General features: G+C 39.6%; 1 protein-coding gene and 1 pseudogene across 4 annotated transcripts in view; both read right to left on the bottom strand.

The window, feature by feature from the left end:
• The window catches only part of CSPP1 (centrosome and spindle pole associated protein 1), a 136,596-nt gene that overhangs the window by 1,797 nt on the left and 118,089 nt on the right, over positions 1-16,710 (bottom strand). For all 3 annotated transcript variants that reach the window (XM_011976490.1, XM_011976489.1, XM_011976491.1), the window contains 3 exons: positions 14,707-14,770; positions 3,910-4,019; positions 1,044-1,182 (listed from right to left, as the gene is read on the bottom strand). In XM_011976490.1, the coding sequence (XP_011831880.1) occupies positions 1,044-1,182; positions 3,910-4,019; positions 14,707-14,770 (313 nt within the window). The remainder of the gene's footprint in view (positions 1-1,043; positions 1,183-3,909; positions 4,020-14,706; positions 14,771-16,710) is intronic.
• On the bottom strand, positions 8,427-9,488 carry LOC105536998 (annotated as a pseudogene). The gene has a single exon (XR_001005655.1). The product of XR_001005655.1 is annotated as a nucleophosmin pseudogene (transcript).

Below are 16,710 nucleotides of genomic sequence, written 5' to 3'. Positions count from 1 at the left end.
GGATTGGTATGTGCAATCAATCCACATCATAACAAAAAGCTCCTGCTTGAAAGGACAATGTTAAAAAAACAGTGTAGACATTAAAAATCTTCTGAAAAAGATTCTTAAGATGCTGTCTTCTCTCAGATATATTCCTGTTAAATATTCAGTTTGTTGGGTCTAAAAGAAAATGCCTTGTAGCTGGAAAGAAGACATCCTTTCCTACTGTCCCATCAATTAACCATGTCTGCTTGTGTTTGGTATGGAATTACCACCATTAGAACATACCACACCTTGACTGCTAGATAGACATACTGAGTACAGTTTTAAATTAATACAGTATTAAAGGTAGAATCTAAAAAAAATCTTGAGATTGTAATGTAGATTAACAGACTAAAGAGTATTTCCCAAATAGACCACTATTTGCTAAAACTAATATTACCAATATGAAACTGTCCCATTATCCCAGTGAGTAATAGCATTGGTACAAAAAAGGGTGGTACAGGGCTGGCAGTGTAGCTCCTTAGGTGTCCATCCTGCCTTGTGCTCTATGACTAGCTTTAACCTGCAAGTCACAAAAATACACTCATAATGAGACTAGCTTTATTTGACCTCTGAGGCTTTGTTTGTCCATGGTGTGGAAAGCCAAATAAGAAGGTAAAAATTTTCTTTATAGTACTACAAATTTACAGCATAAGTGTTAAAGAACTCAGTCTTAAGGCTAATTTCTAATAATGTTTTATTACTAAAGTTTTAGTAAAGTGATTACTATATCATATAGCATTTTCTCTGCTGAAAGCAAAGCCTGGATATATTTAATAAGCAAAAACTATTTTACCTGTTTAGACTCCACTCTAAAATGGGCACCCTCTCTGATAGAGAAAATCTGATGCAGACTTAATCGTGAGGTCTGGTTTTGCTCAATAGTTACGTCTTGGGCCATACAACTCAAAGGACTTCAAACTCATTCCATCTATCCTCAGACATTAGTGAAAGCCTTGAGTAAGAAAGTTTAAAAGTTCATACGGGATCTCTGCTATAGGCCATTACACTTGGTCATTTACCTGTATTAATAGGTTTATTGTGAAGTTCATTCAGTCTTCGCATTCGTTCCTCATTTCTCATTCTAAGCTGATCAACATTTACACTGGATGTAGATTTTAGAGAGAGACCATCTGGTGCTACATTAGGACGACTGCTATCCTGTAGTTAGAAAACAGAACTTCAGAAAGCCATTAACATAAAGTATGTTCACAAATCAGTGAATCAGGGCCAGGCATGGTGACTCTCGGTAATCCCAGCACTTTGGGAGGCCGAGGCAGGCAGACCACCTGAAGTCAGGAGTTGGAGACCAGCCTGACCAACATGGTGAAACCCCATCTCTACTAAAAATACAAATTAGCTGGGCATGGTGGCGGGCACCTGTAGTCCCCAGCTACTTGGGAGGCTGAGGCAGGAGAATCACTTGAACGCAGGAGGCGGAGGTTGCAGTGAGCCGAGATTGTGCCACTGGACTCCAGCCTGGGAGACAGAGACTCTTATCTCAGGGAAAAAAAAAAAAAAACATCGACAAATCAAAACATCCTCTTGCCCTCAAATGTACATTGTGATGAACAAAATAAATGGAAATATGGAGCACTTATATTATGGCTCCTATGCTTATCCATGCAAGCTCAGATGACTCAGTCAAGAATAAGGAATAACATGTGTGATGACAGAAATGCTGCCAGTCTGGATAAAGCTTGGGAATTATAGGACACAGAAGGAAAAAACTAAAGCAGCAGGGGCTGAGACAGTCCAGCTGTAATCAAGGCAGTGTGGTACTGACATAAGACAAGTAGATCAATGTAAGATTAAGAAGAATACAGAAGTAAATCCTTATGTTTACAGATGAGTTAACAAAATGCAATGGGAGAACAGTCTTTCAACAAATGCTGCTAGAACAACTGGATGGCCACATGCAAAAGAATGGACTTGGACCCCTGCACCTCACACCCTATGCAAAAATTAAAGTGTATCACGGACCTACAATTAAGAACAAACTGAAAAAAAACAAGTAAATCCTCATGATCTTGTGCTAGGCAATGGTTTCTTAAGTAAGACACCAAAAGCCCAAGAGAGATTGATGAGTTGGACCTCATCAAAATTTAAAAACTTCTGTGCTTCAAAGAACACCATCAAGAAAGTTAAAAAGATACAGAATGGGAAAAAAAAGATATGAAAATCACATATTGATAACTAGACTTGTAGCCAGAATGTAAAAGAACTCTTACAACTCAATAAAAAGACAATTCAATTTGAAAATGGGCAAAGGGCTGGGCACGGTGGCTCACGCCTGTAATCCCAGCACTTTGGGAGGGGAGGCAGGCGGATCACCTGAGGTTAGGAGTTTGAGACCAGCCTGGCCAACATGGCAAAACCCCGTCTTTACTAAAAATACAAAAGTTAGCCATGTTGGCATGCACCTGTAATCCCAGCTACTCAGGAGGCTGAGGCAGGAGAATCCCTTGAGCCCCAGTGGGGCAGAGGGTGCAGTGCGCTGAGATCACACCACCATACTCCAGCCTGGGCGACAGAGCGAGACTCTGTATTTAAAAAAAAAAAAAAAAAAAAAAAAAGCAAAAGGATTTGAATAGACATACCTCCTAAGAAAATATACAACTGGCTAATAAGCACATGAAAAGATGTTCAACGTCATTAGAGAAATGCAACTCAAAACCACCATGACACTACTTTACACTCAATAGCTAAAATCAAAAGACACTAAGTGATGGCCAGGATACAGAGAAATTACAACCTTCATACACTGATGATGGCAAAGTAAAATGGTACAGCCACCTTGGAAAACAGTCTGGTACTTCTTCAAAATGCTAAATACAAAGTGTCCATATAACCCAACAATTTTCCTCCTAGCTATATATATTCAAGAGTAATAAGAACATCAAAAACTTGTACATGAACATTAATAGTATCCGTAAGAGCTAAAAAGTGAACACAACCCAAATATCTATTAATTGTTAAATGGATAAACAAAATGTGGGATACTAATACAGTGGAAAATTATTCAACACTAAAGAGGCATCAGTACTGGCACATGCTACAACATGAATGACCTTCAAAAGAAGACAGACAAATCTAGTCACAAATAGCCATAGAATGTATGATCTCATTTATATTAAATGTCCAGAAAAGGCACATCTATAGAAACCAAAGTAGATTGGTGGTTGCCTAAGGCAAAAAGCAAAGCTATTTTCACCTGGTAATGCTGTACATATAATAACGCTAATAGCATCTGTTACTTGGTGAGAGCTCTCTGCATACATGGCTCAGTGCTAAATGCTTCACATTAACTGTATCTTAATGTCATATAAAAGGAAACACAGAGTTTAAGAAATTGCCCAAGCTGCCTACCCAACAAGGAGGTGACATCGTTGGGACATAAACTCCAAAGCCTCTACTTTTTACTGGCTACACCGTAAAGCTGGGGAGCAGAGTGAGGAGAACATGGGTTTGAATCTCAGCCTTCTTGCCCATATGACCTTGGCAAGTCATTTGACCGAAATGAAGATGATGCCTACATCACAGAATTAGGTTATTATGAGGCTTTTCGATAAATGGCATCAGTTCCTTCTTGTGCCTCTCTGAAATCCATATATTCTGCAGGAGAAGAAGGAAGGTTGGGATGCAGAGCTACTTACAGCCACCCCAGGAGACAAGAAAATACTATTATTATCTGGAAGAAGCCAAAGCAGCAGAATTCAATAGCTACCCAAGGTCATCCAGTCAAGGCTGAGCCTAGATTCAGACCCATGTCTGAATTTCAAGCAAGTGCTCTTTCTTTATGGGGCCACACAGATTTAGCATGGGTCAGAACCCAGACCTCTCATTCTTCTAAGTTGAAAAGGGGAAGAAACTAAGTTTCATACACACAATGTCTAGTCCTTTCCATTTGTTCCTCCTGCGCTCCCGTGCAGAGGGCAACTGTGATGGTGGAGGGAGGACGTCATCTTCAATGGCAGGATATGTCTCACCGTAAGCACCTAAGAGGACCCCAAAAAGCAGAAGGAGTCTTAATACCGCTTCAAATCTTACCCAGAGCTAAACCAAGAGCCTGTCTTTTCATTACATTTTGCTTACAATACCATGAAATACACTCAATTTAAGTGTACATACACAGTTCGGTGATTTTTTTAGCAAATTTACAGAGTTGTGCAATCATCACTTTAGAGCATTTCCATCACCTTAAACAGCTCCTTTGTGCCCACTGGCAATCACTCCCTACTCCTATTTGCTGGCCCTGGGCAAACACTGCTCTGTTTCAACAGATTTACCTTACCCAACACCAAACATAAATGGAATTCTACAACTTAATCTTATGTGTCTTTTCACTTAGCAATAAGGTGTATGAGATTCGTCTGTGCTGTGCCATGTTTGTTTATTACATTTTACTGCTGAATAATACTCCATCATATGGATATGTCGTATTTTGTCTATGCATTTACCAGTAAATAGACATTTGCTAGTTGCTAGCAATTATGAATAACACTGCTATGAACATTCACATTCAAGTTTTTGTGTGGACGTATCGTCTCATTTCTTTGGGTTATAGAACCAGAAATGAAATTGCTGGGTATTATGGTTAACTCTGTTCTGCATTTTGAGGAACTACCAACCTATTTACATTTTACATTGTAAGAAGGTTCCAATTTCCCCACATCCTCATCAACACTTGGTATTGTCGGTCTTTTTGCTCATAATCATTCAAGTGGACCGGAGCTAATTTGACATAGACAAATAGCCTACAACATCTACGGTAACCTCCACAGCTCCTTTGAAAAAAATTATACCTAAAGAAAAGTTAGAATAATACACATACTTAGAATCACCATTAGTTACTTTGCCCATTTCTATATATATTTGGGGGGATGCTGTTTTTGCCAAGCCACTTTGCTACACCAATAAATTGGAGACATCATGGCATTTTGTCTCTAACTATTTCAGTGTGTACCCTCTAAGAACAAGGACTGGCTCCTACACTGCAAAAATCTAATTATAACATTCAGAAAATTTAACATTTATACAAAACTATCATCATTTAACATACAATTGATATTCAATTATCCAAATGTATACTGTATGGGTTTTTAACAATAGGAATAACTTTTATTGAATAAGATGTGGGGCTTTCTATAATTCTAAAATAAGTTTTGGGTCCTTCCATGCCTTTTCATGGTTTAGTAGCTCATTTTGTTTTAGCGCTGAAAACTATTGCATTGTCTGGATGTACCACACTTTATCCATTAACCTACTGAAAGACATCTTGGCTGCTTCCAAGTTTTAGCAATTATGAATAAAGGTGCTATAAATATCTGCGTGCAGGTTTCTTTATGGACAAGTTTTCAACTCCCTCAGGCAAATACCAAGGAGTATATATGCTGAACTGTATGGTAAGAATGTGTTTATTTTTGTAAGAAATTGCCACACTGTCTTCCAAAATTGACTACACTTTTGCAGGCCCACCAGCAATGAATGAGAGTTCCTATTGCTCTAAAACCTTGCCAGCATTTGGTATCAGTGTTTTGAATGCTGGCCATTCTAGCAGGTATGTGGTGGTATCTCATTTTAATTTACAATTCTCTAATGTGTTACCAGGCGGGTCCTTGTTCTTAGAACTCCCAAGATGGTGGCGGGCCGCTTCCAAGATGGTGGCAAGCCTCTTGTTCTCTGACCTGGGGTTCTTGGCCTCAGATTCCAAGGAACGGAATCTTGGGCCATGCATGAGTGTTACAGCTCTATTAGAAGCCGGGGTCACAAAAGAGAACCATGGAACCCAGAGACTAGTGTTCAGCTTGATTAGGACAAACCCAGGCACTTAGCCGTGCAGGAACAATGGCGAGCCTTTAGCCTGATTGGGAGCGGCAATGGGCGCCACCTCGGTGGATCAGAAGTGCACCGGATACCCTGCCAGATCAGGAGGGGTGGAAGTCAGAGGCGGGTCTGCGACGGCGGCAAACAACACTGGTGGACGGCAAGCGAAAGCTCAGCTCGAGCCGTAACAAACACGGACCAGAAGAGCATGCAGTTGCAAGATTTAATAGAGTGAAAACAGAGCTCCCATACAATGGGAGGGGACCCAAAGAGGGTTGCTACTCCCAGCTCGAATGCCTGGGTTTATATCCTGATCATTGTCCCTCCCCCTGTGCTCTCAGGTGATATATGATTTGACTATTTCTTAACCTCCTGCTTTAGCCTAATTTGTATTTTAGTGAGCCCTCTTTACTACCTGATTGGTTGGGTGTTAGCTGAGTTACAAGCCCCATGTTTAAAGGTGGGTGCAGTCACCTTCCCAGCTAGGCTTAGAAATTCTTAGTCGGCCTAGGAAATCCAGCCAGTCCTGTCTCTCAATAGCATCCTTACATAGTCTTATATCTTTATGGTGATGTGTGGTGCAAGTCTTGCTCAATCTTTTAATCAGTTTTTTTATTTTCTTATTGTTGAGTTTTAAGATTTCTTTGTATATTTTGGATAGCAGTCCTTTATCTGATATGTCTTTTGCAAATATTTTCTTACAGTCTCTGTCCTGTCTTCTCATTCTCTTAATTAACAGTGTCTTTTATAGAGCACAGCAAGTTTTTAATTTTTACAAAGTCCGGCTTATCAATTATTTCTTTATTTTGTATCTAAAAGTCATCACCATACCCAAGGTCAGCTAGATTTTCTGTTGTTATCGTCTATGAGTTTTTCAATTTAGCATTTTACATTTAGATGTAAGATCAACTTTGAGTTAATTTTTGTGAAGGGTGTAAGATCTGTGTCTAGGTTTATTTTTTCACATGCAGATGTCCTGCTGTCCCAGCATTATTTGTAGAAAAGACTGTCTTTTCTCCATCATAATACTGCCTTTGGTCCTTTGTCAGTACTGCCTTTGGTCTTTTGTCAGAGATCAGCTGACTATATTTGCATGAGTCTATTTCTTTTTTTGAGACAAGGTCTTTCTCTGTTGCCCAGGCTGGAGTTCAGTAGTGTGATCATAGCTCACGGCAGCCTTGAACTTCCAGGTTCAAGTAATCCTCCCACCTCAGCCTCCCAAATAGCTAGGACTTCAGGTATGTGCCACCACATTGGCTAGTTTTTTTTTTTTTTTTTTTCTGTAGAGACAAGATCTTGCTTTGTTGGCCAGGGAGGTCTCAAACTCCTGGCCTCAAGTAGCCTCCCAAAGATGTGAGCCACTGTGCCTAGCCTGCATAAGTCTATTTCTGGGCTCCATATTCCATTCAGCTGGTCTATTTGTCTATTCTTTCACCAATGCCACATTGTATTGTTTATTATAACTTTATCATAACTCTTGAAGTCAGCTGTGACAGTCCTTCAACTCTGTTCTCTTTAAACATTGTGTTGGCTATTCTGGATCTTTTGCCTTTCCAAGTGAACTTTAGAATCAGTTTGTTGTTATCCACATGATAACTTGCTGGGATTTTTATTGGGATTGTACTAAATCTGTAGATCAAGTTGAGAAGACCTGACATCTTGACAATACTAAGTCATCCTGTGCATGGTCATGGAATATATCTCCATTTATTTAGTAGTCCTTCAATTTCATCAGTTTTGTAGTTTTCCTCAGGCAGTTCTAGAGAGATAGATAGATAGATAGACAGATAGATTAGATAGATAGATAGATAGATAGATAGATAGATAGATAGATAGATAGATAGATATCTATCTCAGTATTTCTTGGGGGAATGCCAATGTAAGTGGTATTGTGTTTTTAATTTCAAATTTCACTTGTACATTGCTGGCATATTGTAAAGGGCCTGAGTTTTACATATTAATCTTGTATCCCGCAACTTTATTATAACTGCTTACAAGTTCCAGGAGTTTTTCAGTTGATTCCTTCAGATTTTCTATAGACAATCATATCATCTGTGAACAAAGACAATTCTATTTCTCCCTTTCCAATCAGTACACCTTTTATTTCCTTTTCTGCCTTACTGCTAATATTAGCTAGGACTTCCAGTATGATGTTAATCAGTGGTGAGAAAGGACATCCTGATCTTAGCAGGAAAGCTTCTAGTTTCTCATCATTATGATGTTAGCTGTAGGACTTTTGTAGATGTTCCTTATCAAGTTGTAGAAGTTTCCCCTCTATTCTGAGTTGGCTGAGTTACCATAAATGGGTGGTAGACTTCAGGTTATCAGATTTGTGGGCATAGAGTTGTTCATGGTATTCTTGGACTATGTTTTCTTTGTGGTTTTTGTTTGTTTGTTTTTTAATTAAAACACTGAGATTTATTTCACATGTATATTTTTGTCTCCCCACCATTTCCACGTCTGACCACCACTACTACTATGTCCTATCATGACATTCCATACATACTTAAAACCAAGCTAAGGGTGAAGTTGCATCTTTAAAAACTAAACAGGTATTGTGGACAACACATTCTTGGCAGTGGAACCTGGACAACACTTATCAAACACGGTAGGGAAAGTTCTCACTCTGCGTTATAAAAAGGACAGCCAGATTTCAACTGTTACAGAAATGAAATAAGATGGAAAATTTTTAACAAATTGCTTAAACTATTTTCTTAAAGAGACTTCCTCCACTGCCAGAGATCTTGAATAGCCTCTTGGTCAGTCATCCGGAAGCAATTCTTCACATATTTGATGAACGTGGCTTCCACTTTGGGAAGAGAACCACCTTTTTCTATACTTGCTTGCATTTTTGCTTTAATGTCTTCTACAGAACTAGGTCCTTTTGGTGTTTTAGGAGTTTTTTCCTGTTTTTTGAAGGATTCTTGTCCTTTTGATCTTGGTGTTGATGCTTTTGAGTCTTTTCCATTCTGATTTGACTTTTGTGCATTTATGGCTGAAATATCTTGTATAGATTTCTTCACTGGCGCTTTTTCTTCAGCTTCCTCATCATCAAAATCATCATCATCTTCTTCATCTTCATTAGCAGCAAGTTTTACTTTTTTCTGTGGAACCCTGCTACCACCTCAGGGGCAGACTGCTTTCCAGATATACTTAAGAGTTTCACATCCTCCTCCTCTTCATCTTCTGACTCTGCATCTTCCTCCACAACTACTAAGTGTTGTCCACTAATATGCACTGGCCCTGAACCACACTTCAACCATAAGAGCACTGGTGGTATGATTTCAAAGCCCCCAAGGGAAACCATTGGCTGTACAGACATTTTCAAAGTTGCCAGTGTTACTTTAATTGGACTGCCTTCGTAATTCATTGCTTCTGCTTCAATAATGTGCAATTCATCCTTTACACCAGCACCAGCCCCTAAACTGAACGTTCTTAAAGATAACTGGTGCTCATTTTCATCATTATCCACCTTAAAGTGATAATCTTTGTCAGGCTTTAGTTCAACAACCGAAAAGATAGTTCTGGGGCCTCAGGACTCATGTCCATGTCCATCAAATCTTCCATCGGTGGTGGCACCCACTTAGGTGGGAAAGAAGGTGGCAGAGATAAATGACCACTACTCAAGAGAACAGCCAAGCAGAACGGAATCACACCAGGATCTTGGACTATGTTTTTTTGTTTTGTTTTGTTTTGAGACGGAGTCTTGCTCTGTTGCGCAGGCTGGTGTGCAGTGGCGCGATCTCGGCTCACTGCAAGCTCCACCTCCCGGGTTCATGCCATTCTCCTGCCTCAGCCTCCTGAAGAGCTGGGACTACAGGTGCCTGCCACCACGCCTGGTTTTTTTGTTTTTTTTTTTTTTTTTTTTTTTGTATTTTTAGTAGAGACGGGGTTTCACCATGTTAGCCAGGATGGTCTCAATCTCCTGACCTTGTGATCCACCTGCCTCAGCCTCCCAAAGTGCTGGGATTACAGGCTTGAGCCATCGCGCCCGGCCAACTATGTTTTTTAATGTTCGTGGGACCTGTAGTGATATGCCCCCCAAACTTTTTTTTTTTTGGACAGAATCTCACTGTGTCACCCAGGCTGGAGTGCAGTGGCACGATCTCAGCTCACTGTAACCTCCACCTCCTGGTTCAAGCAATTCTCCTGCCTCAGCCTCCCAGGTAGCTGGGACTACGGGCATGCGCCACCATGCCCAGCTAATCTTTATGTTTTTAGTAGACACCCGGTTTTGCCAAGTTGACCAGACTGGTCTCGAACTCCTGACCTCAGGTGATCCACCCACCTCAGCCTCCCAAAGTGCTGGGATTACAGGTGTGAGCCATGCCCAGCCAGATATGCCCTGTCTCTGATATTAGTAATTTGTGTCTTCTCTCTTATTAGCTTGGCTAGAGGCTTACTGATCTTCTCAGAAATAACTCTTGGTTTCATTAATTTCCTCTATTGATTTCCTGTTTTCAGTTGCATGGATTTCTGCTCCAATTTTTATTTCTCCTGCTTACTTTGGATTTAATTATTTTCTAAGTTTCGTATGTGGAAGCTTAGAATACTGATTTTAGATCTTTCTACTTTTCTTCATGTATGCAGTCAATGTTATAAATTTGAGTATCTTAACAATTTACCAATTTTTGGCCGGGCGCAGTGGCTCATGCCTATAATCCCAGCACTTTGGGAGGCTGGGCAGGTGGATCACCTGAGATCAGGAGTTCGAGACCAGCCTGGTCAACATGGTGAAACCCCATCTCTACTAAAAATACAAAAATTAGCCAGGTGTGGTGGCAGGCGCCTGTAATCCCAACTACTCAGGAGGCTGAGGCAGGAGAATCGCTTGAACCCGGGAGGCGGAGGTTGCAGTGAGCCAAGATCATGCCATCATGCTGCAGTCTGGGGACAACAGCGAGACTTTATCTAAAAAAAGAAAAAAAATTACCAATTTTTAAAACTTTTACATAGTCTGGCTTATCAGTTATTTCTTTCATAAATTATGACTTTGGTTTTGTATCTAAAAGTCATCACCATACCCAAGGTTGTCTAGATTTTCTGCTGTTATCTTCTGTGGGTTTTAGAGTTTGGCATTCTACATTTAACTGAATGCATACATTAGGAAAGTAGAAAGACAAGCGTTATTTCTGCTACCTCCTACAAATTGAGAAGTTGTATTTTCATTTTCATTTAGATCAAGTTGTTTTAAAATGTATTTTCATATTTTTTCTCTGACCCATGAGTTATTTAGAAATGTGGCATTTAATCTCCAAAGTATTTGGAGATTTTTCCAGCTATCTTTCTGTTATTGATTTCTAGTTTATTTCCATTGTGGTCTGGGGACAGATATTGTGTGATTTATCTTCTTTTACATCTGTTAAGGTTTGTTTTCTTTCCCAGATTGTAATCTGTCCTGCTATCGCTTCTCGGCCTTTTGGCTAAGATCAAGTGTAATCTGTCCTGCTGAATGTTCCATGTGACCCTGAGAAGAGTATGTGTTCTGTTGTTGTTAATGAAGGTGTCTTTTGACGTCCATTATATCCAGTTGGTTGATGGTGTTGCGGAACTCAACTATGTCCTTACTGATTGTTAAAAATCTCTAACCATAATAGTGGATTCATCTATTTCTCCTTGCCATTCTTTCGCTTTCTGACATGTATTTTGACACTCCATGGTTAGGCATCTAAACGTTAAGAGCTAAAACTATACATAAAACTCTTAGAAGAAAGCACATGAGGAAAGCTTCATGGTATTGGATTTGGCAATGATGTCTTAGATGTGACACCAAAAGCACAGGCAACAAAAGCAAAGATAAATTGGACTGTACCAAAATTAAAAGCTTCTATGTATCAAAGGACACAACCAACAGAGTGAAAAGGCAACCCACTATGTCGAAAACATTTGCAAATCATGTATCTGATAAGGGGTAAGATCCAGAATAGATAATAAAGAACTCCCACAACTCAGTAACAACAAAAAATATCTGATTTTAAGAATTAGAAAAGGTCTTAAATAGATATTTCTTCAAAAATGATGTACAATTAGTAAGCACATGTAAAGATGTTCAACATCACTAATCATTACAGAAATGTAAGTCAAAACCACAATGAGATGCCACCTCACACCTATAAAGATTGCTACTATTCAAAAAACAAAGTAATAAGTGTTAACAAGGATGTAGAGAAATCAGAACTTTTGTGCACTGCTGGTAGGAACGTAAAATGGTGCAGCTGCTGTGGAAAACAATGTGGTGAGACTTCAAATAATTAAAAATAGAATTACTATATGATCTAGCAAATGCTATCTGTTAGTGTATACCCAAAAGAATTGAAAGCAGTGACTCCAACAGCTAATTGTACACCTATTCGTAGGAGCATTATTCACCACAGCCAAAAGGTGGAAGCCACTCAAGTGTCTACTGACAGATGAATGGATAAACAAAACACAGTACATACATACAATGGAATATATTCACAGCATAAAAAGGGAAATCTGGCTGGGTGTGGTAGCTCACACCCGTGATCTCAGCACTTCGGGAGGCCACAGTTGGAGGATCACTTACGCTCAAGAGTTCGCAACCAACCTGGGCAACATGGTGAAACCCTGTCTCTACAAAAAATACAAAAATTATTTGGGCATGGTAGTGAGTGTGTGCCTGTAGTTTCAGCTACTTGGGAGGCTGAGGTAGGAGAATCATCTGAGCACGGGGAGGTCAAGGCTGCAGTGAGCCATGATCACACCACTGCACTCCAGCCTGGGTAGCAAGGGAGACCCTGTCTCTAAGGGGAAAAAAAAGAAAATTTGACACATGCTATAACATGGATAAACCTCAAAGACGTTATGTGAAGTGAAATACGCCAGTCATCAAAGGATAAATACTGTATGATTCCACTTACATGAGGTCCTAGAGTAGTCAAATTTATGGAGATGGAAAGTAGAATGTTGGATGCCAGGGGCTGGAGGGAGAGGGCAATGGGGAATTACTGTTTCATATGAAGAGTTTCTATTTTCAAGATGAGTTCTGGAGATGGATGATAGTGGTGGCTGCACAATAGAAATACTTAATGCCAGTCAACTGTACACTTTAAAATGGTTAAAATGGTAAACGTTATGTTTATGTGTATTTTACAATTTAAAAAACCCTACTTTTTAAAAATAATGCACTGAAACCACCAGCTTTACATTCCTTAGAGCAGTGGTTAACACAGCCATGACTTACGCAGCATTTGGAGTCACTGTTAACCATAAAGACTGCTGTATCTTTGCTCTAGTGTCATGCAATACTCCAACACACCATCTTGAATGGCCCAGACCATCTTCACTGTTAGGAAGGACAGGTCTCATTTCCCTGACAAGCAATCTTCCCATCCCTGTCTCCTGCTGTTTTATTTTTCCTTCTCTCTCCAGTGCATCTTCCTTGGAAAGGAAAAATTCATTACAAAAAAAAAAAAAAAAAAAAAGACCACGTACAGTGGCTCATGTCTGTAATCCCAGCACTTTGGGAGGCTGAGGCAGGAGGATCCCTTGAGTCCAGGTGTTTGAGACCAGCCTGGGCAACATAGGGAGACCTCATCTCTACAAAAAATAAAAAAGATAACTGGGTATGGTAGTACATGCTGTAGTCCCAGCTACTGGGGAGGCTGAGATGGGAGGAGCACTTGAGCCCAGGAATTTGAGGCTGTAGTGAGCAATGATTGTGCTGCTGCACTCCAGCCCGGGCGACAGAGCAAGACCTGTCTCAAAAACAGCAACAACAACAACAAAAAACCATTAAGAGAAAAATATAAGTTAATTTGGAATTTTATCACATGAATATCTAAAGTAATTGGCCTGAAATACAGCTAATATGTAGACTAGATCATTCCCTGATGGCCCTAGGATAGCAGAAACACTCATGATCAGAGTACATAATCGTAAGTGTATACTACTTTAAGAAAAAAGATCCCATGGTACCTTTACTTATCTTCTGAAGACTAAATAAAATAGTCTTATGACTTTTTTGACTGAAATATTAAGATAACTATAAATAGATTAAAATAATTAAGGTACACACACAGGTATAAGAAATAGTAGAGATTCCTTATACATTTTGTCCAGTTTCCCCCAATGGTAACATTTTGCAGAATTCAAGTATAATCTCACAACCAGGATATTGATACTGATACAACCCACAGATTCCAATTTACTATCTTACCAATACCCATTTGTGTGTTTTTATGTGTGTATTAAGATCTATTATTATTATTTCCCATTTACATGTGTGTATCTACCCCTGCAAACAAGTTGTTAAATAGTTCCCAAACCACAGGGATCCCTCTTCTTGCCCTTTTATAACTATATACACCTCTTCCTATCTCTCAACCCCTGGCAACCACTAAATCTGTTCTCAATTTCTTAATTCTGTAACTTCAAAAATGTTATGTAAATGGAATCATACAGTAATGTATTGGGATTGTCTTTTTTGCTCAGACTATTTCCCTGAAGAGTCATCCAAGTTCATCCAAGTTTCAAAACTTTGTTCCTTTTTATTGCTGAGTGGTATTCCATGGCATGGATGTACCAGCGTTTGTTTAACCATTCATCTACTGAAGGACATCTGGGCTGATTCCAGCATTTGGCATTAGAAATGAGGCTATTATGAACATTCATGTACAGGTTTGTCAACTATTCCTAAGACTTTTAAATTTCATTTCAGTAATTGTGATTTTGAAAACTTTGCAAGGAATATCTGATGATTACTCATTAAAACAGAAAAAAAAAATTCCTTTTTTTTTTTTACTACCTTGTACAACAAAGAATACAGTACTGCTTTTTAAGTATAGAGAAAGGTTTAATATTTAAATAATATAGCCTTAATAAAATAAATATACTCACCAATAAAAGCACTATCAGATTCCAATAATGAGTTTTTCAAGAAATCACTAGTGTCATCTCTGGGCTAAAAGAAACATGTTTCAATGACTATTTTTATTAGTTTTGTGTGGAAAAACAACAAATTTGTACTAAGAGGAGGCACAAGTTTCCACATTGTTCTCCCTAAAAGCAGAAGAGGATGGGGAGAGGTAGGACTGACTACATTCCAATGCTCAGAAAATACTGGAAAAACTTAACACACACAATTCCTATGAAGACGGTGATAGCAACACAGGACAGTATCTCTCCAGGCTACAGATTCTACAAGCTCACACATTTATTCCCTAACTCCACTCCTTCCTGCCCCTTTATGGTTGAAGTCAAATAAAAGGATCACATTATGACTGATGGAAAATATAATAGAGTATGAAGCAAAGACCCCAATTAAACATTAAGTTTTTAAGCCACTGCCAAGATTCATTCACTTGAATTTCCATAAACCTGTATAGCCCACTTACTATTTCTTTCATGCTAGGAACTGGGGATACAAAGATGAATTAAGAGTTTCTGCTCTAGAGTAGATCACAGTGTCATGGGAGAGAGGGGGGTATACTCTCAGATTATGACAGCCCTATGTGACAGCAATTGTCACAATGATGCAGCACAGATACAGTGGAGCACATATTATAGTAAGGAAAAAAATGCTAAGATTGGGCTTATTATAATGAGCTCCCAAATGAGAGAAAACTTAAATTTACATATAGAGAATTTTGCAGTACAGAATAATCATCACCAACATGTCAGAAGGAACCTAAAGTCATCCAACTCCACCTACCTGCACCTTCTTAGCAGATTTCTGGGCTTCATTAAGACACTCCAGCAAAGAGCTGTCCATTAATTTTTAAGGCAATGAATTACACTGATGCACTGCATTCATTATCAGAAAGTGAGCTTGTCTCTTGCCTAAATTACTGCAATAGCCTCCTGCCCCACTCAGTCTAAATGCACAGCAGTCAGTGGATCAAGTAAAAACCTCAAGCAGATCATGTCACTCCTCCACTTAAAGACCTTGGCAGCTTCTCATCACATGCACAAGTGTCAAAGGCAAAGCCCCAGAATGGCCCCCAAGGCCCTGCTGCCTCACCTCGTCACCCCCTGCCCCATGTGTCCAACTGGCCCTTGCTCATGGCTCTCCCACTGCTCCTTACATGCACTAGGCCAGCTCCCACAGGGGCCTCTTCCTGGAATGTTCTTCCTCCAGAAGTTCCCCCACATTTTCCATGGACACCTCCCTGGTGTCCTTACTCAAATGTTACCTACCCAGTGAGCCCCCATGTCCACTGTATTTCCAACTATAAACCCTCCCACCCAGGATGCTCCAGCTGCCTTCTCTGCTGTTGTCTTCTCCACAGCACCATGATTCAACAAACTATTGATTTATTTGATTACTGTCTCTCCCTCCTTCTGCAATGTAAGCTGTCAGAGGGCAGGGATTTTTGTCCCTTTTGTTTACTCCTATACCCCGGCACCTAGAACAGTTTCTGGTCCATAGGAAATAATAAATATTTGTTGATTGAAAAGAGCTCATCCTGTCCCTTTATTCAGTCTTGCACAAAAAGTGCCCCCCTTAGGATACAGGTGGGTGTTATCATTCTCTGTTCTCTTCCTTTGCTTATTTTCTTTGTAGACCTCAACACTATTTCCATAACAGACTCCCACTCCCACTACTGCTCATGCTAATGACAGCAAACACTCACACTGCACTCATCATGGGCCAGGCCTGCTGTAAGGGCTTTTAATATATTATCTCAGTTCTAACAACAGCACTTGAGCTATTTTTATTTATTTAATAAACACTTATAAAAACTTATATGCCAGGCCTGTTTCTAAGTACCTTGCAAATATTAATTTAAGTATTATTATCCTCATTTTACAGATTAGGAAGCTGAGGCATAAAGAGATTAAATAACTTGCCCTAAGTCACGCAGCTAAAAATAGACTAACTGGAACAGCCTAGTGCTAGAA

This window comes from Mandrillus leucophaeus, unplaced genomic scaffold (assembly GCF_000951045.1).
Source record: "Mandrillus leucophaeus isolate KB7577 unplaced genomic scaffold, Mleu.le_1.0 Scaffold167, whole genome shotgun sequence".
Lineage (NCBI taxonomy): Eukaryota > Metazoa > Chordata > Mammalia > Primates > Cercopithecidae > Mandrillus > Mandrillus leucophaeus.
The sequence above is the reverse complement of the archived record's forward strand: the minus strand, read 5'-3'. Positions and strand labels throughout refer to the sequence as shown.